The 26541-nt window shown below is 42.9% G+C and overlaps 2 protein-coding genes across 2 annotated transcripts in view; both read right to left on the bottom strand.

Annotated features, from left to right (window-relative positions):
* Positions 1 to 2515: 2515 nt before the first annotated feature.
* Positions 2516 to 26541, bottom strand: part of LOC127531375 (uncharacterized) — a 121498-nt gene continuing 97472 nt past the window's right edge. The window contains exons 12-13 of the mRNA XM_051940548.1: positions 9653 to 9727; positions 2516 to 2603 (exon numbers count right to left, since the gene is read on the bottom strand). Of these exons, the coding sequence (XP_051796508.1) occupies positions 2598 to 2603; positions 9653 to 9727 (81 nt within the window). The 3' untranslated portion in view covers positions 2516 to 2597. The remainder of the gene's footprint in view (positions 2604 to 9652; positions 9728 to 26541) is intronic.
* LOC127531372 (uncharacterized) overlaps positions 2516 to 26541 on the bottom strand; it is a 113805-nt gene continuing 89779 nt past the window's right edge. The window contains exon 2 of the mRNA XM_051940542.1: positions 2516 to 2584. The gene's annotated coding sequence lies outside the window, so the exon portion shown is untranslated. The remainder of the gene's footprint in view (positions 2585 to 26541) is intronic.

Genomic DNA, 26541 nt, shown 5'->3' with positions numbered 1-26541 from the left:
CTCGTGTCGAAGCCCGAGCCCCTAATAGACAATTCCCGCTGGTGCGGAAATCGTGGGAGGGGCTCGGATGGGTGCATGTCCGGAGCGGCGTATTTATTCTAAACGCTGTGTGAAGCTGAGAGGTTTAACTGGCGTTTTCCGGTCTGTGGCAGGCTTTTATTTAAAATTGTGCTGTGCTTTTATTTTGAAAGGCAGAGACAGGAGGATCTCACCTGGTCAAAATTTGGATTGAAGTCACTCCTCAGGATGTGTGAAGCTGAGAGGTTTACTGTGATGACCCTGGGTCATTTTGTGCAGTGTTCATGTTGAGAAACTTGGTCTCCTCTCCTCCTCCTGTGTGTGTGTGTGCGTGTGAGTGGGTGTGGCTGTCCAGCAGAGTCAGTAGCTGTGACTAGTTCCTGGTGCTGAGGCTGATTGGGCTGCTGGGAGGATTGCTGCCACCTGAGAGTCTGCCTGGAGGCTACAAAAACCAGCTGCTGCAACCTGCTCACTCTCTCCTGATCCGGCCACCCTCGATGAAGCAGCCTGTTGTCAGCTCTGTGTGTTCATGTGATAGTTGGAGACTGATCCTGTGGTAGGGGCAGGAAGCCCAAAGACCTGTTAGTGACTAAGTTTGTTAATTGTTTATTCGGGAAACCCCAGTTTATAGTTTGCTTTATAAAATTAGAATTTTTATGTTACTGGGAGTTTTAAGTTACCTTTGTTTGTTTTGTTTAAAGAATAAACCTTTTGTGCACCTTTTGAGAATTTTTCCAGGCTGGCTTCATTGGGGGTGGCTGAGTCCAGAGCATTATCATGTTGCGTTCATGTTTCCCCTAGACTAGGGACGTAACATACCTGATGTTTTCCGGTCTGTCGCACCACTGCCAGGTGAAATGTATGCAGAGTGGGGGAAAATCGTTTCTTCTGGCCATTGAGGGATGATCTTCATTGGTATCCCTTTGAGGATGTGATGTCCCTCATTCGTCCTCCAGAGAATGTTACGTCACGTCATATGGCCATTGCAAGAGAGGTGTGGGATGCTCTGGCCAGCCACGGAATTTAAACCTGGACATCAGCTTTCTATGACATTGATCAGTTGTTCATGACTACTTTTGACATCCTCATTCATTTTTATAGATGTCTGCCTACAGTACTACTGTTTTTCATGTTTGACTATTGAATATTTGATCAGGTCCAGTTGTGGTCTTAGTGACATGATGTATCATTCCTACTCACTGATCCTTTATTGAAAATATGTTCATATCATACATTCCAGCTTGTTATAGTTACACCTATATGAAAGAGAAAGCCCCAAAACCTAATATTTGAAATATGCAAGAAATTGAATGATAGGCATTGCAGGTTAATACACAGCATAAGATGTTATGAAACAACATTCCTGTGGTCCTGAGTATTTGTCAAATTTATGTTATGATCTATAATAAGAAGTAATGGATCCATTCAACCCTGTTACTCTAATTTCAACCGTTACCAAATAATTTTTATCAAAATAATCTTAAATGATTTTCCCAAACTCATGAGGGTTTGACCTATTGTACTTTTAGTGGTTTGAATGATTTAATTTGAAATAGATTTGAGCAAATATTTGCAATTTAATTAAAAAAAACAAGCAAATACTGAAAAGTTGGGCATGCCAGAGTTCAAAAGTTGTTTAAATTAATCGAGGTCAAGTCTTAACTGAAATTAAATGATTATCCAATGTGCATGTGGCCTTCTTTACTTAATGGTAAAGGATTTATTAAACATTTTTGAAAAAAATATACTTTTTCAGGTTCCTGAGTATTCATAACAGGATTGTACTATGCATGGCGCACATCAAATAAAACATTTCATAAAAAGTGTAACTTTAATGCCTGAGCTGGCCGAATCACATTATTTGATGGCTTGCTATCTGGTTTTCTTAAATATATGACAGAAAAATATGAGATTTTTCAAAGGTTAGGATGCCTAAATTGTCCTCCAATTCTGGAATGACCCATATACATAGAGAGAAGGACCAATGTAACAATGCAATACAAAATACTGTACATGTAGTACTATTATAGCAACCAAAGAAGACACTTCAGACTTGAAATATTTTCATATACTATACATTTTTTATTTACAACATTCAGCCTTTTCTTTCAGCCTTCTGGAGGTCTTCTGTGTTGTCTGTGGGTGTTAAAAGATCAAAATTAACTGGGGAAATTGAAATGTGAAACAAGTGCAAATCTGTACTGCGGTTTTTACCTGAGGCATGTCCCGTCGTAGCAGGTCGTGGAAGCAGATGTGGAGCTGCAGCCGTTACCGGACCTATACAGGCCGTCGGCCGACACTGCACACTACACACCCCGCTCCCTGGACCACAGGAAGCCAAGTCCAAATTCTAAAAGGTGAACAATCAAGAGTGGCAAATTAAAATCAATTAGTTTGACATTTTTCAACAATTAAGTAAATTAATGTGCACGATTAGAACGAATATCTATTGAACACTTGTTCCTACCTGAGACATGCCTATGGGGAGGCTGTAGAAGACTTCCAAAAGGACTGGGCGTCCGAGAGGAGGGGACTTGTGGGAGGACGTCTGATCTCACCACTGCACCTCCTGGACCCCCTCAGGCCTGGAACTCAAAGAACAAATCAGAGCAAGAACAAAACACAGCAGAACAATGTGCCACATGAAAAACGTGTGACACAACTGTAAAATCGGACAGCACAACACGCTGATGTGTCACAAAGTGAGTGTGTGACAAAAATCAGTGTTGGCTGGTGAGGCTTTAGCCAGTCAAAATGCAATAGACCGGGCTGTGATAGCTATAATACGTTTGGAGAACACTGACTGAACACATTTCTCAGGTTGGGAAATGTAAATGTATCAATCACAGTGTTCTTGTCTGTGGTTAGACTCTGTGATCAATTGGTTGTAGCCTCTGGACAGAAGTGCATCTCTTATGCTTTTTTGCCTCTCGAAAGGAGGTCTTCGTGAAGTCACCACAAACAACAAGGGTGGTGATCCAACAGTTCCAATGTGTCCAAGAGAGCGTTGAGGTTGGCAGAAACTTTTGCAAACCAAATCTGGGGTCTATACACAGTTGCTATTAGCATTTGACTGGGACCTCAACCTTCACGACCAGACATCCAGATCTGTGACACGTCCCATGCAGCTCGGCGCCTCCGCCATCAGAGCGCTCCTGCAGTACACGGCAACTCCCACCCCCGGCTTTGACGCCATGTCCTGCACGTGTGTAACACCCTGTCTGCTGCGGTGAAACACAGTGTATCCCTCCAGATCAAAGGCACGAGGATACAGAGGACCCTGACAGATGTGTCTCGGTGAGACAAAGCACATCTGCCAACCTGAGTTCGTGATGCAACTTCAGTCCACCATGTGAGATGGAAGCCCCTGGGTGTATGATGGACGATTGTCACCTCTGCGTCTGGTCGCTCCGTTCACGGTATGAAGCGGTGCAACAGCGAGTAACACTCTGGAACTCGCGCTGCGCATGTCTTCCAAAGCTGTCGTAATGGCAGGGTCAGGCATAGATTTTTGTCTCATTCAAAATCGAGTGATGGTGAGACCCCTGAAGCGAAGTGGTGCGACTAGCGCCACATACGCCATGCCTGGCTGAAACATGCGTTTCAGGCTCACGACAGCCGACGTCACCGGTCATTCCCTGAACTTTGTGGGCTGTACACGCAAAGCCAGCTTGACGGGAACTGACGTCTCACGACTCCGCCCTTTGGACCGATTGCTCTCCCTCGGATCTCTCGACGTACACCAAGTCGTCCGAGGGGCCCAGAAGCTTTTTGCGGAGAGTCTGTCCTGCTGTGGTATTATCCAGTCTAAGTCCAAGAAAGCTCACGACTTTAGGGTCACGTCTGTCAGGCAGAATGGTGGAGATGGTCCCAAAGGTTCCATTGACAAGGGCCATCCTCCACGTTGAGATTCCTGATCAGCATAACTCTTGCTCCTTCAGCTGCCATTATGCTGTCAGGCAAATCTCTCTTGGTGCCTTTGATGTTTGGGCACAGGCACCTTCCTGCCGGTTAGCGACATCCTTCCTGTAGTCCTCGGCCGCTATTTTGACGTCCCCTTTAAGGCAGGGAGGCCACGGTGGCTGCGTTGTGACCATCTACCTGCTTGTTGGTGGCAAAGACGTGCAGCGTTCCTGGCGGGCAATCTTTGCCATCAGAGACGGCTCTCATGAGCAAGCCTCTGTCCGCAGCGCCACAGAGGATCTTGCTTGCGCTTGACACGCAGTCGATTGAGGAGTTCGGCGAACGCTCGGTCATCCTTCTGGCGCATGATCTCAGTGAGGTTGACCATGGTGAAGCGCTCTCTCCAGAGATCGAACTCTGTCTCCTCGTAGACACAGAGCGGCTTGGCCCTGCCCAGCGGCGGCAGCTGGTAAAAGTCGCCGACTGCAAGAACGGAAAATGCCGCCAAAAGGTCTTCGGTTTCCTTTGAGCTGCTGGAATCGCCAGTTGACGTAGGCAAACAGCTTCTTGGAAACCATGGAAATCTCATCGATGATGAGAATTTCCACCGAAGACAAAGTTGCTCTAAGTTCATCAAGTGCATTGCCCAGGCCCTGGTACGGCGGTTCCAGGGACCTGGGAAGCTTAAGGACAGAGTGCAACGTTTTGCCCGCGATGTTAAAGGCTGCCGTGCCCGTGAAGGCAGTCAGAAGGACAGTGGGCTGGGACATGTCAGCTGCGTCCCGGAATCTCGGGAGCTGCCGCAGAATCCTCGTTGCTTCCTCATGAATGCACTTGATGACGTGGGACTTACCGCAACCAGCTCCACCAGAGACCAAAGTAGCTGGAACGGTTCTGGATCTTGGCCCCACACACGCCGAAGGCACCACTGGCGCACAGCGTAGAAGACGCAACGCCTGGGTCTCGTTCAGACTCTGAAACATCTTGCGGACAAAGTCTGGACTTAACCGAGGCGCCTCGATTCGGGGAACGGGTTCACCGACATTCAGGTCTTCAAAGTCGGGCACGGCGTCTTCGTCCTGCTCGTCTGGGATCTTTTCACGGAGCTCAAGACACTCCTGCCGTTCCGCCTCAACCTCGGGTGCGAAGGTGTTCCAAGCGTTGAGGACCGGACCGAACTGGACGTTCTGGAGTGCCTTATCCATGCCTGCGCCTCGTCCCTCGAATCGCTTCCTGTTGTGCTCAACGATGTCCTTGACGTCGTGTCGGGATTTGTAAAACTCTTCGTACGAGGTGCGACCCCCGTCGTTGAGTTCGTCGTCAGATCGGTGGGGGAGGTACAGCTTTAGCAGTCGTCTGAAATGTTTCTCTGGCGCCTTGGTCTCAGAGAAGCGCGCATATCGAACGACTGCTGGTTTTCCGGCTGTCCTCTTGGCAATATGTCCTTTGTCACACAAAAGGGCAATGGCACTGGGGCCCTGTGCTTGCTCGCCGTAGACTACCCGATAGTCTGATGCAAACTCAGCCAGGCACATCCCCTGAAACTCGAGAGTCCTTGGTCTGAACAGGTACTTGTCAGGTACCCCCAACATCCAGACCTCTTCAGAGTCAGGTGCCATGTCCTTCAGGCGACTCATAGGAAGACTCATCTTCATGGCTTCCTCGTCCGTCGAGAGGAAAATCACAGACCGCGAGCACTTTTTTCAGGGGCAAGCTGCACGTGCGAGCCACTGCCTCCTGGGCGCTGACCTCTCGGTGCTTCGCATAGGCCTGCATGATGTTTCTCATTTCCTCACTTTGGTTGAAAGCAGACTCTCTGCTGGTCTTCACGACCGAGTTCAGGATCTCGGTCATCTCATGCTCCGGCTTGGTGATGTACGACATCATGTACATGGCACAGCAGTACTCGTCCAGGACGTACTGGATGTCCATGTTTGCGTTCCAAGCGCGGAGAAGGTCTGGGTTATACGCGTTAACCCAACACTCGTTTGGCTGCCGCTTCAGCATGACCACGCTCCCGCTTGTCAGATTTTCGGCGCACTTCAGAATAGGCGTCGTGTTCCAAGTCGCATCGACGGAGGAGATCTGACAAGCTCTCAAAGGAGGCCTTCGGATCCATGAGGAGCTCTCTCAGGTGCCGAAGCTTTTCCTTTGCTTCCCTTTGCTGCCGACGGATCTGCTCCCTCCGTTCCTTCATCACCTCTTCTTGGTCTTGACCATCTTCCATTTCCCACATCGGCAGCAAAGGGCCCCGTGATCCAGGGTGATATCAAACGGCAGCTTGGGGAAGCCATAACGACACACCACGTTTCCCTTTCGGCAAGAGCCGGTGTGGCTCCTGCTGTGTACCTGAACCTCCGAGACGATTTTGTGGAGCTCCGGGTCCTTCTCGGGTCAGGCATCTGGCAGGAAATGTGGCGGTCAATGAACCTGCATACGGTGTGGTCCAAGTCCTCGCCGTACACAGGGGCGTCTTTGACCCACACTAGCATGTGAATGTGTGGGCTTCCGCGGGCCTGAAATTCAACGCGGTAAAAATAATCCTCCACCTCGCCGATCGGCTGCGCTGGTGAGAGGAATCAACTTTGCCATAAGGGCATCCACGCGTTTTTCAAACATGCGCATAACGGTGACAGGGTTACTGCGCAAAATGTCACACTTGGCTTTCCAGTCCAGTTCGGAAAAGTCACCAAGTGTTTGTCCTTGCTGAGATCTGATGACCCCAATTATTTCAGGCCATCTCATCTCAGCTGCAGAAAAAGTCAAAAAGAACGTCGGTTTGCCGAGTTGCCTGAGCATAGCATGCAAATCTCTCAGGCTTTTATTCCAATATGCGGGTGTGCCTCTCAGAGGCTGCATAAATCGCATGGCCTCTTTGGCCTGAATTAATCTCTCCACCTCCTCTTTGTCCTGGAGCATGGAGTTTTTGATGGCACGCCCGTCTTTTGTGCGCATCTTTCCTTTGCGCATTTGTATCGACATACTTCCTCTCGCGAGGTTTGTCTCCGTTACAAACTGCGCAAAGAAAAGGTAAGTCTGGTCCTCGGCAAACCGCGTGTCTGCCCCGAAAAGCCTGGCGTTAAAGTATCTGCTGGGTGAAAGTTTGATGGGACGGTCTTCATCCAGCGTGTTCTCTCCCGTGGGAAACTGCACAGGGAACGCCATGGCTTCCAGTTTGGGGATTGCAAAAAATCCCACTGGTTTGTTGCCTTGGGCGGGGGCAACGCTGAAAATGCCATCTCCATAGGAAAGTATTTCCTGCGCAATGTCTGGTGGCTGCATGCAGGTGTCCAGAGCAAGTCCAGGTCTTAGCTCCTCCTGCTGTTCGATGGGTATGTCTGCAGCTAAATTGGTCTGGTAGCTGTCAGACACTTGTAGCAGCTCTTGGTCCAAGATGTCTTCTCCCCACTGGGCAGCATCCACGCTGTCGTGCTGAGAGTCTATGTCATCGGCAGACTCCTCCAAGAGGGTTTCTGTCGTGACATCATTGGACCGGTTTTCCAGCTCAGTGCTTGGTGATGGCATGTCAGTATTGCGTGTTTGGTCGTCTTCTGGCCGACTCGTTCCTGCGGCTGACACAAAATCGGCCAAGACTGGCTCAGTGTAGCTATCAGCCGCCTCCAGCAGCTCCTCGTCGAGCATGCTGTCTTCTCCCCACTGCGCATCATCCGTGCACTCATTGTCTGAGTCGTGGAGGAGATTTTGGAACGTGGCCTGTTCATCAATGGTCACATCGGAATACTCAGAGTGCTGCTCTCTGAGTTTTTCCAGGGCTACCAGCACATTCTTCATGTTGACAGTGTAGAAGTGCTGGTAACCTTTGAATCGAATGTGACGCTTTAATTTCACCTGCAGTAGCTGTGCTTCTGGGAGGGGACGTGGAAGACTGTTGACAACGCTTTCCACTTCCGATGGAACGCACACAACAGCTCCATGGACTGCTCGCTGCTGTCCTTTCGGTAATGCGATGATCTTCGCAAACGGGAGGATTTTTGCAATGAGCTGTCTCTCCAGCACGTTGAGTTGGGCCAACTCCAGGGGAATGGGTGCCAACTCTAAATTGTTTGCTACTGCATGTGTTGGCATCCTCCCACGGCTGAGGTGGCTGTCACAGTTGTGGCAGATCCACTCCTGCAGTCTCTCTGCTGGCACGGAGCAAGGGGAGGAGCACTCAGCGTCACAGACATGCACATACGTTCCAGTCAAGCAAGCCTGTGCCACGTCGATGTTGGTGGAGTATTTAACTCTCTTGCATGACTTGACTTGATTTGGAAACATAGTCCTGTGGCAGACGGTGCAGACGTATGTTGGTCCGTGGCTGATGGTCTCACGGAATGCTGCTATTGCCGCTGCCATCACTGAAGTGAGCACTGGTTGGCAAGAGGTTCCGAGCTGTCGGTATTTCCGCCTGATGCTCAGTGCTCTGCGCAACTTCTGACGCATGTCAGGATTGGCAGCCAACCTGCGTCTTCTGAGCAGGCTACAGCGTTGAATATGATGTAGCCTGAACTCTGGATCCTTCCTGTACCTGAGGACAACATACTTTTTCTGGCCTGTTCCGAAAGGCTGGATCCGTGTTGTACTTCTTGACAACATATTTTTTTTGCCTGTTCCGAAAGGCCAGATTCATGCTGTACCTCTTGACAAGATATTTTTTCTGCCTGTTCAGAATGTCTGGATCCGTGTTGTACCTCTTGACAGCATAATTTTTTTGCCTGCTCCGAAAAGCAGAATCTGTCATGTATTTGGTTTTTATTCGGTCTCGCATTTTGATATTGAACTTGGCATAGTATTTTTTAGAAGACAAAAGCCGTTGTTCACGGTTCTTTTGCACACACTTAATCTGTGCCTGAATTTTCTTCCTGCGAAATTCAGCACAGCTGGCATACCTGATTCTCTCACAAGTTTTTTTCCCAATTTTTTCTTGGACTTGTTCCTTTTTGTCACATGCTCTCCTCTTGGCTTTTCGTCTCCGATCTTTGTTGAATTTAGAGAGCCTTGTTTCTTGTGGGACAGCTGAGGAACCTTTAACGTCCTCAATTTTGACAGCCGTCCCACTTTCTGCCTGCAATGTGAGGAGAGCAGGTTCAGACACTTCATGTTGAACCTCGGATTCCGGAGATTGTTGAGGATGTGAGGCACTGGGGCTGTCAGTCTGAAAAGAAACCGGGACAAACTCGTAACTTGTGGAGTCTCCACGGTCTCTAAAGAGTGTGTGCAGGTGGTTAGCCAGGTCACTGAGTTCCGCAAAAGTCATGACGATCGCCTTTCCGGAATGAGAGGGTAATCCTCTTGAGTCTCTGGAGTGGGAATCAAACACTCCATACCTCCCGGACTGATCACGGAAAACAGCAATAACCTCGGGTGAAATGATGATTAAAGCCTGATTAACCTCTGCTGAAAGACACTCCAGCTGGGTGGCAAGCGGAAGCCACCACTGCCGTCTTCCAGGGCTCGAGACTTTAGTTTTCAAAAAGCCACACCTGATGTCACACATGTTGACATTATACAAATGTCTGTCTGTGAGGACTTGTTTTGGCATCTCCTCAACTGCCAGGTGATTGCTCTGGAAGGTCTTGTCGCGAATCAACTGCTGTTTGACTCCGACATACAGCGCGTCTCCCTGAGCCAGGACTCTGTCGAGTGTAGTCCTGGTGAACTGACAGCCCTCAGTGTGGTATGCCAGAAATGTCAACGCATTACAGCTACACTGATGGTTGCGGGAAAATACCTTGTACCTCTTATCATTCTGAGAATGACTGGCCCGGACTGACTCCACACGGCGACTCTCGCTCCTGGTTTTATCCTGAAATTATGACAAATTGTGATCAGTAATTATTATATTTTCATTATTTATTCAGACAGCTTAATTTTTTCCAGTTCGGCATTAGTACTAGCTTCTTCAGTTAAAGGATCATATGATTTAATGTTTCAGTAACAACTTTCATTGTTCCAACATTATGAACATCCTCTCACCAGTTTATGGAAATCTTGTATTATTTTAGCGTATTATTGCTTACTATTACCTTAGCTAGTTTAATATACATATTTGTATGTTCAATGCAATCATGCATAAGATGTATATGTGTATATGAAATGTGTGTGTATATATATATATATATATATATATAGTGTGTGTGTGTACATAGATATATAGGTGTCTTGTGTTTTGTTGTATTATTTGTAGAATTTCCCTCTGGGATTTTTTTTCAGGGCATTGTAACATATTTTCTTTTTTTCTTGAAATTGCATTTGAACAGATCATAATGACTTACATTTTTTCCGAGACCATGAACACATAATAACCCTATGTCACCTAATTTAATTAACTGGGTAGCTCCTATTCTGTAGACATCAACATGACATTACTATTTTAATGTAATGGGACTTGCTCCAATGTTTGTGAGGAGGCTTAAGGAGGGTGCTTTGAGCAGACAACTTATGACTGCAGCATCAGAGTTGTTTCATCTAACAGACAGTTGACGGTCATGGGATCAACATTACTGTACAGACTGAAGGCTACTGAAGACTGCCTGGACCACATACTTTTCCTGTTTGTGTGAAATGCAATTACATAGCAAAGTCAGTATTCCATTGACTTTTTTCCACCATGCCAATGGCAAGTGATGTAAATATTTTATTCACCAAAACCTTTTCTACACGAATTTTGCCAGTGGCTAGTGCTCATGTAAAACCCTGATTAGAAGCAAGAGTTACTTTGTGAAAGCAAAGGCACACAACACAGCATTACAGGTAGCTTATTGTATTGTAACCAGCAAAATAACAGTTCTCTCAATTGCCAAAAAATATTTTTAACTGTAGTAAAAACAAAAAAAAAACAATCATGACTTGACAAAAAAAATACTTGTGTATCGTCTAACAGGTCTATCATAGAGGAATAAACTTACATTGTCTGTTGGTGCATCAGCTGAGGTGGATGCAGCTGTCATGAACCAGGGCCACTTGGTTTGTGATGGAGTTAGTGTTCGGGTCATCTGATAAATGACAATAACAGTGACACTTAAAAATAAAGCGACACAATAGCTAGATAGTTGGCTAACGACTAAATAGCATCAGTTGTCTAAAACCTAGCTATCTAACTATCCAAAAGCTATCTATCTAGCTCACGACTAGCTAACCTTTGAATAAGCTAGATTGCTAGCTGCCAGCTAGCTAGTAGTTTCAATTTTCCTAATGCTAGCGATTCATTAGAACTGTGATTATACAGTAAATGTGCCAGAAAAAAACAGGAACAACAAAAATGGCCACAAATGGAGATGCCTGCTTTGTAATGTTCTTGTAATTGATTATAGAGAGGTAAATATACCTTCTCAGGAGAAGGAGGCTTGCAGCCCGCATCATCAGCTGTCCAGGCCTGTCCATTCGGTGAGGGGGTCATCATCTTGGCCATCTAAACACAGAACAACAAAACTTCAGTGAAATGACGATGATTTTCAGTCAGATGATACATATTGATGAGAAGAGGACTAATCCTTACCTTTGCAATGGGAGAACAAACAGGGGTTTCTGTCTTGCCCCAACTGCAGGACAATCTGGCCGGGGGTGAGTCAAACAGCTGATGACAGATGAGAAAAAAAACATAGCAAGTGTCAGTGTGGACAATGTAGATGCCTGTGGAATGGAGTCAGCAGCAACCAAATGAGATACCAATTAAATGGAGTTGAACAGCTATCCAACAATTTACAACTACATTTCTGTGTAGCTGATTCAAGTCTGTTATTATTTGTGGCTGTTGTTATGAACGAGTTTTACTGAATTGCAGATGACACTTAAAAAAAAAAAAAAAAAAACATCTGCAGAATGAACTGTCAGGAATTACACGTTTGAGCATTCATACAATCCTTCCGCGGGAGATAAAATTTTAATCAATCAACTTACCTTCTTTGGCTTAGGGGAAGCCTTGAAATCCGCCAGGCAAGACTTATGGGAGGGAGACACTTTCTCCGTGGCACTGAAATCTGCCAGGCAAGACATATGGGAGGGAGACACTTTCTCCATCGCACTTAGGGCTGTGCTGCTGAACCAGACGGGGTTCAGTGGAAGGAAGCTCTCCTCCACCTGTAAAACACAAAGCAGACACGACTAATTACAGTTTGTCCTGTCAAAAAAACAACCAATAGCATCTGAAAGAAATATCTGAAGAATCACAAACCTGCTGTTGAGCCATCCTGGGCTTTGGTGAACCTCTGGACCGGGGAGGTTCCCGAGGATGGCTCGTCTGCAATCACAGAAAGCGTCACAGTGCATTATAACTAATGTTTTTTACCACAGTACACATATTATTTCCATTATTATCACAATACATGATGTCACAGTTGTCTAAAAAAAAGTCTAAAAAACATAAAGCAATTTATCAATTACCTTGCCACCCTGACCAATTTTCCTCCGTTCACGGGGTTTCGGGCTGGGTGGAGCAGGGGATCTCTCTCTCACTGTAGCTTTCCGAACTGGAGGCTGAGGAGAGATCCGGGGCGAAGGAGGTGGTGTCAGCAGTTGCTCGCTGGCAGCGGACCAGAACAACTGGACGAGGATCCCCATCCCCTCACGATCACTCAGATGGACCTGCATAAATAAGAAATTAAAAAAAAACACACATACAAATAGTTTTAATGTCAGTGAACATCTGCCGTGAGCCAAACTTGTCCAATCAACAACTGTTTTTCACAACATACGACACTTACACCATCCTTGCTCCACAGCACCAAATCAATCAGGGGGAAGTGCTCTGCAGCGTTGAAGAACTTTACACCTTGAAAAACAATGGGAAAAAAAAGTCATCATTGTACCAAAATATCCATTGATACTTGAGAATTGTTAAAATGTAGGTCACGTCTTTCTCGTTTGTTCATTCAGCGAATGGAATGGATGAAAACAATCTCTTTCCTCTTACCCATACGAGCAGCCACACGTCTGTATTCCTGACGAAGGAGGTCCTGGTGTTGGACGTCAACGACCAGGCGGGGAGGAAAGTCGACCACAAAAACCTTGGACCAGCGGTTGCCACAAGTGGTGAGGAGATTGGCAAAATCAACACCGGCCTTCTCAACAGTGGTGCTGGTCAGGTTGTTGCCAGGGGCCATGACGCAGACGGCATCAGGTGCACGAGGAACTGCAGCGTGCAGAACCTCAGTGCGAATTTCCGCAGCAGAGGCCCCCGGGATCGACAGGAAGCCAAAGCTCAGCCGAGACTCTGGCATCTGAATAAAGCCATCTACAAGAGCACGTAGATGGGAGTCCCCGACAAGAAGAATGAACTGCAAAAGAAATACCACAGTTTTAGTATGAAAGTCAAAAGAACTTTTTAAGAAAACAAACAGCAACAATTAATAATTATACCTTCTTTCCAGGGCGCTCAGGAGGAATGACCAACTTGTGGTTGCGCCCAGTAAAGGGTGAAGTTGGCCATTTCAAAGCTTTGTGGCGGTAACCGGTGCCACGGCCTGTTCACAAGAAGACAGAGCAAAAGAGGATTTAAAACGGATTTCAAACAAAGAGAGCTCATATAACAATCACCATTTTCTATTATTGTATGAGAACAGCAGAATCTGTGTTCAACGGGTAATTATTGGTGGTACACTAAATATGATTTGTGAAGATATTTCATGATAAAAACAGCTGAGTACTTACGTGCAATAAAGTTTGCACGCGCCTGCCGCTCTTCCCAGAACCGTCCGGCTGGCAGGGTGGAACCAACCTTCTGTGAGCAAATAATACACTTATTTAATTCAACATCGTGCAGATGCCATGAATGTGTCCAACTTAGCACATTCTGTATTGCACAAGTGAGCATGTCAGTTCGGGTGTAAACATACCTTGTACTGGGGAGAGCGTGAGCAGTGGGGTGCGTCGACAGGAGGGGTGGACATCTCAGACGCGTCCGGCTTCCTCCAGCGCTGCTTCTGGGCCTGGGAGCGTCTCCCCTTCCGAGGCATCCTGGAAGACAGCACAAGAGCACAACAGAGACAGACAAACACAGGGAGAGAGAGAGAGACAGCGAGAGAGAGAACAAGGCACACAAAACGGATGGATGGATGGATGGATGGATGAATGAAAGGATACGAGGTGATGCAGTGGTGGTTGACCAAAGGATGTCCAAGGGCAATCCAGAGGCTCTCCAAAAGGCTGTCCAAAGGCTGGTGAAAAAAAAAACAACAGTTATCTAAAAGCACTGCTATGAAACAGTAAGCACCAATATGAGCAGCAAAACATGCATGTACAAGACACATCTAATGTCCTCACTATGTATTTTTTCCCCATCAGAGGGAAAAATCTACTTACACTGCTGACTACAACTAACTCAAAACATAAAAGGGCTAAAGACCAGACAATGGATACTAAATTAAAGCACTACTGCATGTTTTCTCAGAAAGAAGAAGAATCTCAACATGTCTGCAGCAAAAGTAGCTGAACTGGTCTTTAACACAGCACAGAGAATTAATATGACACTGTAATTAATGGTATGTTAACATTTCCTCATGCAACATGTCTTAAATAAACGATATTATACTCATCATGATGTCCTAATTGACTGATAGAACTGATTGTAAGATAATGGAACAAAGCACTGGCACCTTAATTAATTTTAACATCAAAATTGCTAGAAAATGTAGACAATGTTACATTTAACCACACTACTTTTTAAGCAAACACTACAAGATACAAGAGATATTTCATCTGTCAGTGCAATATTTTACAGAGACAAATGTTCACCACAGTATAAACTAAGGCTTCAACATAGTGAAGAAATGATAAATCCTTTGTGTATTTTCTGTGTTTTAAAAAGCTGAAAAGGCAGAAATAGTCCCACATCAGCAGATGCATGTACTGCTGCTGCTACTATAACTGCCTGTATACAATTATTCAGCTGGAGTGGCAGTACTTTAAAACAGATTTAATGGTGATATTCTGGAAACCAAAGCTTCAAACAAAGGCCGCTGGATCATTGTAGTTTTGAAGGTGGATGATTTGATGTCTATCATTTGTAATGTTTATGGACCAAACAGAGCATCACAAGCAAAGGACATGTTTACTGAACTCTCTTCAGCTTTGGACGCTTTAAAGGAAAAATACAAAGATTCTACTATTATCATAGGAGGAGACTTTAATGATGCTCCAGATGATTACATGGACAGACATCCTCCAAGATCTGCATCATTACTGGGCTTTAAACCCACCTCATTTATAAGTGATCATCTTTTGTTAACAGATGTGTGGACATTTATGAACCCCAATGTCACAGACTGAACGTGGTCTAACACCAGCAGAGGTTTACAGTCCAGAACTGACCTTTGGTTCATCTCATCACAGAGTTTACAGTTTGTTTTAGATATTTCTCATACTCATACTCCACTGTCTGATCATAAATGAATAAGTTTAAGATTAACAGGATTAAAAGAGAATTCTAACATAAGAGGCTATTGGAAATTAAACAATAATATATTAGACAATCAAAAATTTAAAGAAGGGGTACAATTACTTGCTAAGGATATATTTGGTAAAAGAGAAATGAATCCAATTCAAAAATGGGAATATTTTAAACTTAAAATTAGAGAAATTGCAATTAAACGTAGTAAAGAAATAAAAAAAACTAAAAGACGAAAAAAAGAATTTTCTAATAAACCAGCTACAGTTATTAAGTTCCAAACATGATCTATCTGAAGAAGACCTCAGCACACTAAAAAACCTCAGAGAAGAGCTTGACAGAATGTACGTGAACTTAGCGAAAGGCGCTTTCATCAGATCTAGAGCTAAGTGGTTAGAAGAAGGTGAGAAAAACTCAAGTTACTTTTTTGCATTACAGAAAAGAAACAGAAAAAGAAATATTACATCTCTTAATATAAATGAGCTGGTATGCTCGGATCCTAATATCTATGGAGTAACAGGAGTGCCAAATCAAAATATAAATAAATAAATGTGGAAATATAAAGAGAAATAAATAAATAAATGTGGAAATATAAAGAGAAATAAATAAATAAATAAATGTGGAAATATAGAGAGAACTAAATAAATAAAAAGAAAAATTTTGTCTTTGCTTTTACCTTTTCTGTCTTTTTATTTATATCTTTATATTTCGACATTTATTTATTTCTCTTTAGATTTCCACATTTATTTATTTATTTATTTATATTTTGATTTGGCACTCCTGTGACTCCATAAATATCATCTCCAATTATATTACCTTGTTTTATAACAGCCTGTATACATCTGAATTTAATCAAACAAAATGTGATGAATTTATGAAGCACATACAAAATTTTGCACCCTTGATTTCATTTAAAGAGACATGTGAAGCTGACATTCTGGGTTCAGAAATCACTGATGCTGTACATTCAATGAGATTGAGAAAATCACCTGGAAGTGATGGCCTCAGTCGAATTTTACCTTTGCTTCTGGGATTTGATTAAGGAACATCTTTTACTGATGTATAACGAATGCATTAGCAGACAAGAAATGACAACAACCATGAAGCAAGGTCTGATAACCTTGATTCCTAAGCCAGGTAAAGATCCCTTAATGACAGAAAACTGGAGACCTGTTTAACTTTTAAATATTGATTATAAAATCTGAGCAAAAGTCTATGCTAAATGACTGAAAAATAATTTAGGAGAGATAAGTGAAAATCAAAATGGCTTCATGGCAAGGAGTCACATTAGTTCTAATATCAGATTAATATTAGATCTAATTGATTACTCAGATTATATAAACTCAAAAGCACTGAAGGCTTTCCTAGATTTCTACAAGGCATTTGATTCAATTGAACACTCTTTCATTGTACAGACCCTAAAAATTCTTGGCTTTGGTGATAAATTAATTAATAGTATCACTATGTTTTATAATGACATAAATAGCTCGGTGATTTTATATCCCAGAATGTCTAGGAGGTTTTCTGTCTCAAGAGGTGTACGCCAAGGATGTCCCATTTCCTGTTTTTTGGTTTTGGTTGTGGCTGAACTCCTATTCTTAAATATTTCCTGCAACCGAAATATTCAAGGTTTAGTCATTTTCAATCGTGAGATAAAGATTTCACAGCTAGCTAATGACACAGTTTTATTCCTCAAAGATAAATCACAGATACAAATTGCACTACAAGTAACTGGTGAATTTTCTGAAGCCTCAGGGAGTACAACATGGCTCACAAAAACTCATTTTTTCCTGTTCTCTTCCTGTTCCTGTATACAGTTGTGCCATTAATTCTGAATTTACAGACTTTGTCATTTATTTTTGGGCCGAGTTAATAAGTTATTCATTCATTTAGTCCTGGGTTTAGTCCATGATACCCTGCTCCTGTGAGGTCCAGTCAGACCTGGTTTGGTCCTGATTTTAGTCCATGTAACCCTGCTCCTGTGGGACACAGTTTAGTGTCTGATTGTAATTCTGTTCAGTGAATAGATAATTTAAGTTATAAAAATATTTTGTTTTTGCTTAAGCACTTTTCATTCTTTAGTTGGCTGATGTGGTCAACTTGAAGCTGTTGAGTGCATTAGAATCCTATAAAGACAAATGTTACAAAGTGGTTGATGGGAGTTATTTCAATTATGCAGATATTTATGGAAAATACTGAAATGTGTTGTGCACATCCAGCCAGAGAACCTTCATCCATATTTTACATGAAGAAACATTTTCAATATTGCCTGTTGTTGCTCTGTTTTTTTCAGTTTTTTAAATCTCAATGTTTTTTTTTAATTATCCCTTAATGTTGTCTCTATAATAAGATTTTAACAAAATGCTATTAAAATACACCAGAATGCAGGAAATAGGATCAATAATTTTCAAAATGTTCTGGGGGAGGGCCCCCAGACCCCCCATCAGCATCTCACATAAACCAAATCGCACTCTGAGGTCTGATCACAAGTTGGCAGCCCTGAATTATTGTGTTGTGAGCAAAAGTCATGGCCACTGTGGCCTAAAACACTTACATGGTAAAGTATCTCTGCTATACCACTGCTATAAAAACAGTTATCACCAATATGAGCAGAAAAACATGTATACACAACACATCGAATGTCCTCGCTATGTATTTTTTTAGCAGAGAAAAAAAATCTACTGTCACTGCTAACTCAGAAAGTGAAACAACGATTTTAAAACACAACAAGGGTAAAGATCAGACAATGTCTACTGAATGGAAGCACTGAAACATTTAATCATGCAACATGCCTTAAATAAACGATATTATACTCATCATGATGTCCTAAATGACTTATAGAACTGATTCTAACATGATGGAACAAAGCACTGGCACCTTAATTAATTTAAACATCAAAATTCCTGTGAAAGTGCACACAGCACCATTTTGCAAGACTAAAACAGTTATAGCAAAGCTCCTGTTTAACCACACTATTTTACAGAAAACACAATGAGGAAGAAGAGATATCACAGCACCATTTTACTAAGACAACCGTTCTACATAGATGCAAATTAAAACATCCCAAAGCACATATAGCAACTTGAACATGACCAAAGCAAATACTACTACATCTTCTTTAATCATCATTTCTACACATCAGTGTCAAGTTTACGTTTTTCTGCTCTGACCGTCAGCATCCCTATTCATTTAGAGCACAAAACTGAACTGTGCAACTCAAGTTTACCGTCAAAAAAAGCTAGAAGAAGTTGAGGGAGAAAGGCGCTTCACACTCCCTCACCAAGAGACTGGAAAAATGCATAAACTCTCCAGTTTAACCACGCTATTTTCCAAACAAACATTATGAGGCAGAAAAGGCTATTTTCTGCGTTGCAGCAACATTTTCCAAAGACAAAGCTATCTCGCTATCCAAAAGCTATCTATCTAGCTAACGGCTAGCTAGCCTTTGAATAAGCTAATGATAGCAACTTGAACATGACCAATGCAGACATTGAAATATACCAAAAATATTGTCGTTTGTTTTTCCACTTCAGCATTCAGTATGTATTTCTACTGTTACACTTAGCATTTAGATTCAGTTGGAGCATAACATTTAATAGGATATAGTGCAGAATCAGCCTATGCTAAAGCTAGCAGCAGGGAGGAGAAAAAGTACGCAGCCTTACCTCTGAATGGAACCGAAGAAAGGGCGTTGGCGGCCAGCGGCCAGCGGCTTTATTTGAAAGAAGTGCCAATGAACGTGCACCGGGGCCTGGATGCCACCGCTGATTGGTGTTGCTAGGCTGTTGCCGGGCGCCCGTTGGGAGAGGCGTTTTTTCCAGAAGGTTCTGTCTGCAGTGTGTGTGTGTCAGTAGATAGCCGTACTTCCGGTTTTTGTCGTTGGAGGTTTGAAATGCATAATGGGAAACGTAGTAGTATACTACAGTGTGAACGGTTGGCATTCTAATCATACTTATAGTACATAGTATACAGTATATACTCATTGAGCATGTAGTATGTAGTACGTTAGTATGCCTTTTTTCTTCTTCTTACCTTTCATGCTGCTGGAACTGTGAATTTCTCTTTGGAGATTAATAAAGTATCTATCTATCTATCTATCTATCTATCTATCTATCTCTATTAATAATATGAATAATATGTTCAAAATTAATTGGCTATGTCGCCTCATAAGAGAAAATGTTAAAATGTGGAATGCAATACCAAATTATGTATTCAAAAAAAATAGGAGGAATTCATGTTTTACTTAAATGTAATTATAAAATTGACAAAAATACCAATTCAATTATCAAACTTCCATAAACAGGCGTTGCTCTCCTGTGGGCTGATCTAACACATTTAACTTCACCTTTTGTTTTCAGACTTACTTTACTATTATTTTAATTAAGTGTATTTTTATTTATTAATGTTATTATTTTGATACATTTTATTTACGTTACCATTTTTTGTTGTTTTATTTTATTATTAATTTAATTACATTTTTAAAAATATTTAATTAATATTTAGCATTGATATTTTTTGCTTTAATTTTAGTCTTTACATTGTTCATTTTATTTTTTGTGATTTAATATTTGACTTTTGGATTTTGTAATTTTACTATTTTTTATTTTATTGTGAATATTTTATTGTAGTTATTTTTTAATTATAAAAGTAATTATTTTATTTTGCACGATTGTGTTTTTTAACTGTTTCTTACTTTCATTTTGTGTATTGTTGTGATTTTTATAAAACTTATTGTATTTTCAGCTTTATTTTATTTCATTTCTGTTATATGCATTTTGGATTTGTTTTATCATTATAGTATATTTTATTTATTTATGTATTTTGTTATTGTATTTATGATGGAAATTAATCGTACATCGGCATTGCAGATCAGAGACCAAGGGCTATCTAGAAATAATATCAGAACTAACTGAGATCTGGACTTTAATAAAAAAAAAACCCCACAGTTGAACAGAGACAGAGATGCATATTATAACAGATGATATTTGAAGACATATTAAGTGTTTTCTTTTTTCAAATTTCACTTATTGTCACCATGAACTTGTGAAACTCTTGCTGCTTGCATTAGCAGCATCCTTTACAAACTGACAAAAAATGAACATTTAGAAGACCACCGATTATATCAATAAACATTTAGTGTAGTTTTGATATGTTTATCTTGGAATGCTCCATCTATTTAGAATCATGACTGGGAAGATAATGAGGTGCTGAAGGTTGGTGAAAATCCACCCAAGATCTATTGAACAAACATTTTGTACAATTATTTGTGAAAAATGAATTTTGAAATTACAGGAGGAAGTGAAAGAGGCACAGTGGGTGTGCAAGCTTCACTGTGCTGATCTTATTGACTGCATGAAGGGAAGATCTCACCTGGTCAAAATTTATAACGACCCTGATCATTTGAATAAGGTGTGTTGGAAGAGGGAAACATCAAAAACATGCAGGATAGTGGCCCTCCAGGAACTGAGTTTGACACCCCTGCTCTAAAGGCTGTGTGAAGCTGAGAGGTTTAACTGGCAAATTGTGCTGTGCTTTTATTTTGAAAGGCAGAGACAGGAAGATCTCACCTGGTCAAAATTTGGATTGGAGTTACTGTAAAGGCTGTGTGAAGCTGAGAGGTTTAACTGGCGTTTCCAGTCTGTCACAGGCTTTTATTTAGAAATTGTGCTGTGCTTTTATTTTGAAAGGCAAAGACCGGAAGATCTCACCAGGTCAAAATTTGGATTGGTGTTACCTCTAAAGCAGGGGTGTCAAACTCAGTTCCTGGAGGTCAACTATCTTCTATGTTTTAGATGTTTCAATCTTACAACACACCTGATTCAAATAATCAGCTCATCATCACGCTCACCAGAAGCCTGATAACGAGCCTGATCATTTGAATCAGGTGTGTTGGAACTGAGTTTGACACCCCTGCTCTAAAGGCTGTGTGAAGCTGAGAGGTTGAACTGATTTTCAGGCTGAAATGCAGCTCCTGTGGAGGTATTGGGTGTGAAGGTGGGTGTGGCACACCAATGAGTCTGTGTGTGTGCGTGGGACCATGCCTGCGTGTGTGTAAGGGCGGTTGCTATGGGCCCCATAGCAACGGTGCCTGCCACAGACAGCAAAAAAGTGCTTCTCAGCAGCAGCGCGCAACGTCTCGTTCTGGCGCTAATTGTGGGCTAACCGTGAATGCTAGCTGAAAACCGAAATGACCGTGAGTGAGAGGAGGGCTGTGGCTGTCCATAAATGTAATTATTTTCCAAATATTCTGAGAAATGACCGAGTTACAGTGATTTAAAAAACACTGTCCCTCCATGACGCAGATGATCCAGTTTACATTGGTTCTTATGGAGAGAACGGTGCGACTTTGGTCTAAACTGCTGCCTGCCATTTCACTTCAGAAAGAGCTAGGTCTTCAAACTTGGATTCATTTGAATCCCTGGAAAATTGTCTACAATCTGACCAAATTTCATTCCCCTAACGTTTATCGTTTGGTCTTGAGGGCGATGCGATCGTGAAATTTTCAGGCGGATTTTTCACCTCTCCTCCACTCTACCAACTGACATGCCGCACTCTAACCAGAGCAGATTTTGAGAATTTTCACTTTTTTGAGGACTCACTGATCAAAAACTGTAAATCTCAGCCAGACATAAAATACATTCCTGCGAAGACAAGAAAAATCCCTGCGTTTTGATGGTTAAATGAAGTTTCTAGGTGAACGTATGACGAAGCAGTGGCGTTTGGAAAAAAGTGGATTTTTTGAGCCGATTTTTTTCACTCCCCATTCATTTCCTATGGGAATTTTTTTGCAGTTTTTTGCGAATAATTCTGCGAAAAAATGACGAATGTCTTAGAAAAGTCATAGCACACTATTCCCGAAGAAGCCGCACGTTTTGATATATAATTTGCTTTGGTTTTCTCAAAGCCCTAGGACGAGTTAGCGACCGAAAATTGGCGGAAACGTGAAAAAAAGATAATAATAAACGCTTTTTTCACAGGAGAACAATAGTGGCTCGTGGCTTCGCCACGAGCCACTCTCCTCCCATTGCTTTGCAATGGAGAGGAGAGTGGCTCGTGTCGAAGCCCGAGCCCCTAACTAGACAATTCCCGCTCGCGGAAATCGTGGGAGGGGCTCGGGATGTGTGCATGTCTGGAAAGGCGTATTTATTCTAAAGGCTGTGTGAAGCTGAGAGGTTTAACTGGCGTTTTCCAGTCTGTCGCAAGCTTTTATTTTGAAATTGTGCTGTGCTTTTACTTTGAAAGGCAAAGACAGGAAGATCTCACCTGGTCAAAATTTAGATTGGAGTAAAGGCTGTGTGAATCTGAGAGGTTTAACTGGCGTTTTCCGGTCTGTCGCAGGCTTTTATTTTGAAATTGTGCTGTGCTCTTATTTTGAAAGGCAGTGACAGGAAGATCACACCTGGTCAAAATTTGGATTGGAGTTACTGTAAAGGCTGTGTGAAGCTGAGAGGTTTAACTGGCGTTTTCCAGTCTGTCATAGGCTTTTATTTTGAAATTGTGCTGTGCTTTTATTTTGAAAGGCAGAGACGGGAAGATATCACCTGGTCAAAATTTGGATTGGAGTTACTCTAAAGCAGGGGTGTCAAACTCAGTTCCTTGAGGTCCACTATCCTCTATGTTCCAGATGTTTCCCTCTTCCAACACACCTGATTCAAATGATCAGCTCATCATCAAGCACAGCAGAAGCCTGATAACGAGCCTGATCATTTGAATCAGGTGTGTTGGAACTGAGTTTGACACCCCTGCAACAATGGCTGTGTGAAGCTGAGAGGTTGAACTGATTTTCAGGCTGAAATGCAGCTCCTGTGGAGTTATTGGGCGTGAACGTGGGTGTGGCACACCAATGAGTCTGTGTGTGTGCGTGCGGACATGCCTGCACGTGTGTAAGGGCGGTTGCTATGGGCCCCCATAGCAACGGTGCCTGCCACAGACAGCAAAAAAGTGCGTCTCAGCAGCAGCGCGCAACGTCTCGTTCTGGCGCTAATTGTGGGCAAACCGTGAATGGTAGCTGAAAACCGAAATGACCGTGAGCGAGAGGAAGGCCGTGGCTTTCCATAAATGTAATTATTTTCCAAATATTCTGAGAAATGACCGAGTTACAGCGATTTAAAAAACACTGTCCCTCCTTGAGCCAGAGGATTCAGTTTACATTGGTTCCTATGGAGAGAACGGTGCGACTTTGGTCTAAACTGCTGCCTGCCATTTCACTTCAGAAAGAGCTAGGTCTTCAAACTTGGATTCATTTGAATCCCAGGAAAATTGTTTACAATCTGACAAAATTTCATTCCCCTAACATTTATGGTTTGGTCGTGAGGGCGATTCGTTCGTGAAATTTTCAGGCGGATTTTTCTCCTCTCCTCCACTCTACCAACTGACATGCCGCACTCTAACCAGAGCAGATTTTGAGAATTTTCACTTTTTTGAGGACTCACTGATGAAAAACTGTAAATGTCAGCCTGACATAAAATACATTCCTGCGGAGACGAGAAAAATCCCTGCGTTTTGATGGTTAAATGAAGTTTCTAGGTGAACGTATGGCGAAGGAGTGGCGTTTGGAAAAAAGTGGATTTTTCAGCCGATTTTTTTCACTCCCCATTCATTTTCAATGGGACTTTTTGCGCAGTTTTTTGCGAATAATTCTGCGATAAAATGACGAATTTCTTAGAAAAGTCATAGCACACTATTCCCGATGAAGCCGCACGTTTTGATATATAATTTGCTTTGGTTTTCTCAAAGCCCTAGGACGAGTTAGCGACCGAAAATTGGCGGAAACGTGAAAAAAGATAATAATAAACGCTTTTTTCACAGGAGAACAATAGTGGCTCGTGGCTTCGCCACGAGCCACTCTCCTCCCATTGCTTTGCAATGGAGAGGAGAGTGGCTCGTGTCGAAGCCCGAGCCCCTAACTAGACAATTCCCGCTGGTGCGGAAATCGTGGGAGGGGCTCGGGATGTGTGCATGTCCGGAGCAGCGCACGAGAGGCAAGAAGATCTCACCTGGTCAAAATTTGGATTGGAGTTACTGTAAAGGCTGTGTGAAGCTGAGAAGTCTAACAGGCAAATTGTGCTGTGCTTTTATTTTGAGAGGAAGAGAAAAGAAGATCAGACCTGGTCAAAATTTAGATTGGAGTTACTCTACAGGCTGTGTGAAGCTGAGAGGTTGAACTGGCGTTGTCAGCCTGTCGCAGGCTTTTATTTTGAAATTGTGCTGTGCTTTTATTTTGAAAGGCAGAGAGAGGAAGATCTGACCTGGTGAACATTTGGATTGGAGTTACTGTAAAGGCTGTGTGAAGCTGAGAGGTTTAACAGGCGTTTCCAGTACATTGCAGGCTTTTATTTTGACATTGTGCTGTGCTTTTATTTTGAAAGGCAGAGACAGGAAGATGTCACCAGGTCAAAATTTGGATTGGAGTTACTCTGAAGGCTGTGTGAAGCTGACAGGTTTAACAGGCGTTTCCAGTACATTGCAGGCTTTTATTTTGACATTGTGCTGTGCTTTTATTTTGAAAGGCAGAGACAGGAAGATGTCACCAGGTCAAAATTTAGATTGGAGTTATTCAAAAGGCTGTGTGAAGCTGAGAGGTTTAACTGGCGTTTCCAGTCCGTCGAAGGCTTTTATTTTGAAATTGTGCTGTGCTTTTATTTTCAAAGGGAAAGACAGGAAGATCTCACCTGTTCAAAATTTGGATTGGAGTTACTCTAAAGCAGGGGTGTCAAACTCAGTTCCTGGAGGTCCACTATACTCTATGTTCTAGATGTTTCCATCTTACAACACACCTGATTCAAATGATTAGCTATCATTAAGCTCAGCAGAAGCCTGATAACGAGCCTGATCATTTCAATCCGGTGTGTTGGAACTGAGTTTGACACCCCTGCTCTCAAGGCTGTGTGAAGCTGAGAGTTTGAACTGATTTTCAGGCTGAAATTCAGCTTCTGTGAAGGTATTTGGGCGTGAAGGTGGGTGTGGCACACCAATGAGTCTGTGTGTGTGCGTGGGAGCATGCCTGCGCGTGTGTAAGGGCGGTTGCTATGGGCCCCATAGCAACGGTGCCTGCCACAGACAGCAAAAAAGTGCTTCTCAGCAGCAGCGCGCAACGTCTCGTTCTGGCGCTAACTGTGGGCTAACCGTGAATGCTAGCTGAAAACCGACATGACCGTGAGCGAGAGGAAGGCTGTGGCTTTCCATGAATGTAATTATTTTCCAAATATTGTGAGAAATGACCGAGTTACAGCGATTTAAAAAAACACTGTCCCTCCATGAGCCAGATGATTCAGTTTACATTGGTTCTAATGGGGAGAACGGTGCGACTTTGGTCTAAACTGCTGCCTGCCATTTCCCTTCAGAAAGAGATAGGTCTTCAAACTTGGATTCATTTGAATCCCAGGAAAATTGTCTACAATCTGACCAAATTTCATTGTCCTATCTCTTATGGTGTGGTCGTGAGGGCGATTCGTTCGGGAAATTTTCAGGCGGATTTTTCTCCTCTCCTCCACTCTACCAACTGACATGCCGCACTCTAACCAGAGCAGATTTTGAGAATTTCACTTTTTTGAGGACTCACTGATGAAAAACTGTAAATCTCAGCCTGACATAAAATACATTCCTGCGAAGACAAGAAAAATCCCTGCGTTTTGATGGTTAAATGAAGTTTCTCGGTGAACGTATTGCGAAGGAGTGGCGTTTGGAAGACAGTGGATTTTTCCAGCCGATTTTTTTCAGTCCCCATTCATTTCCAATGGGAATTTTTGCGCACTTTTTGCGAATAATTCTGCGAAAAAATGACGAATTTCTTAAGAAAAGTCATAGCACACTATTCCCGATGAAGCCGCACGTTTTGATATATAATTTTCTTTGGTTTTGTCAAAGCCCTAGGACGAGTTAGCGACCGAAAATCGGCGGAAACGTGAAGAAAAAATGATATTGGGGTAGTAATGGAAATACTAGACCAATTCCCGCTCGCGGAAATCGTGGGAGGGGCTCGGGATGTGTGCATGTCCGGAGAGGCACAGATGCACAGAAGATCCACCTGGTCAAAATTTTTGGATATGGAGTTACTGTAAAGGCTGTGTGAAGCTGAGAAGTCTAAGCAGGCCAATTGTGCTGTGCTTGTTAATTTTGAGAGGAAGAGACAAGAAGATTGGACCTGGTCAAAATTTAGATTGGAGTTGCTCTAAAGTCTGTGTGAAGCTGAGAGGTTGAACTGGCTTTTCCAGCCTGTCGCAGGCTTTTATTTTGAA

The sequence above is a fragment of the Acanthochromis polyacanthus genome, chromosome 20 (genome assembly GCF_021347895.1).
Source record: "Acanthochromis polyacanthus isolate Apoly-LR-REF ecotype Palm Island chromosome 20, KAUST_Apoly_ChrSc, whole genome shotgun sequence".
In the NCBI taxonomy this organism is placed as follows: domain Eukaryota; kingdom Metazoa; phylum Chordata; class Actinopteri; family Pomacentridae; genus Acanthochromis; species Acanthochromis polyacanthus.
Note: the sequence above shows the minus strand (reverse complement) of the source record. Positions and strands in the feature narration are given on the sequence as shown.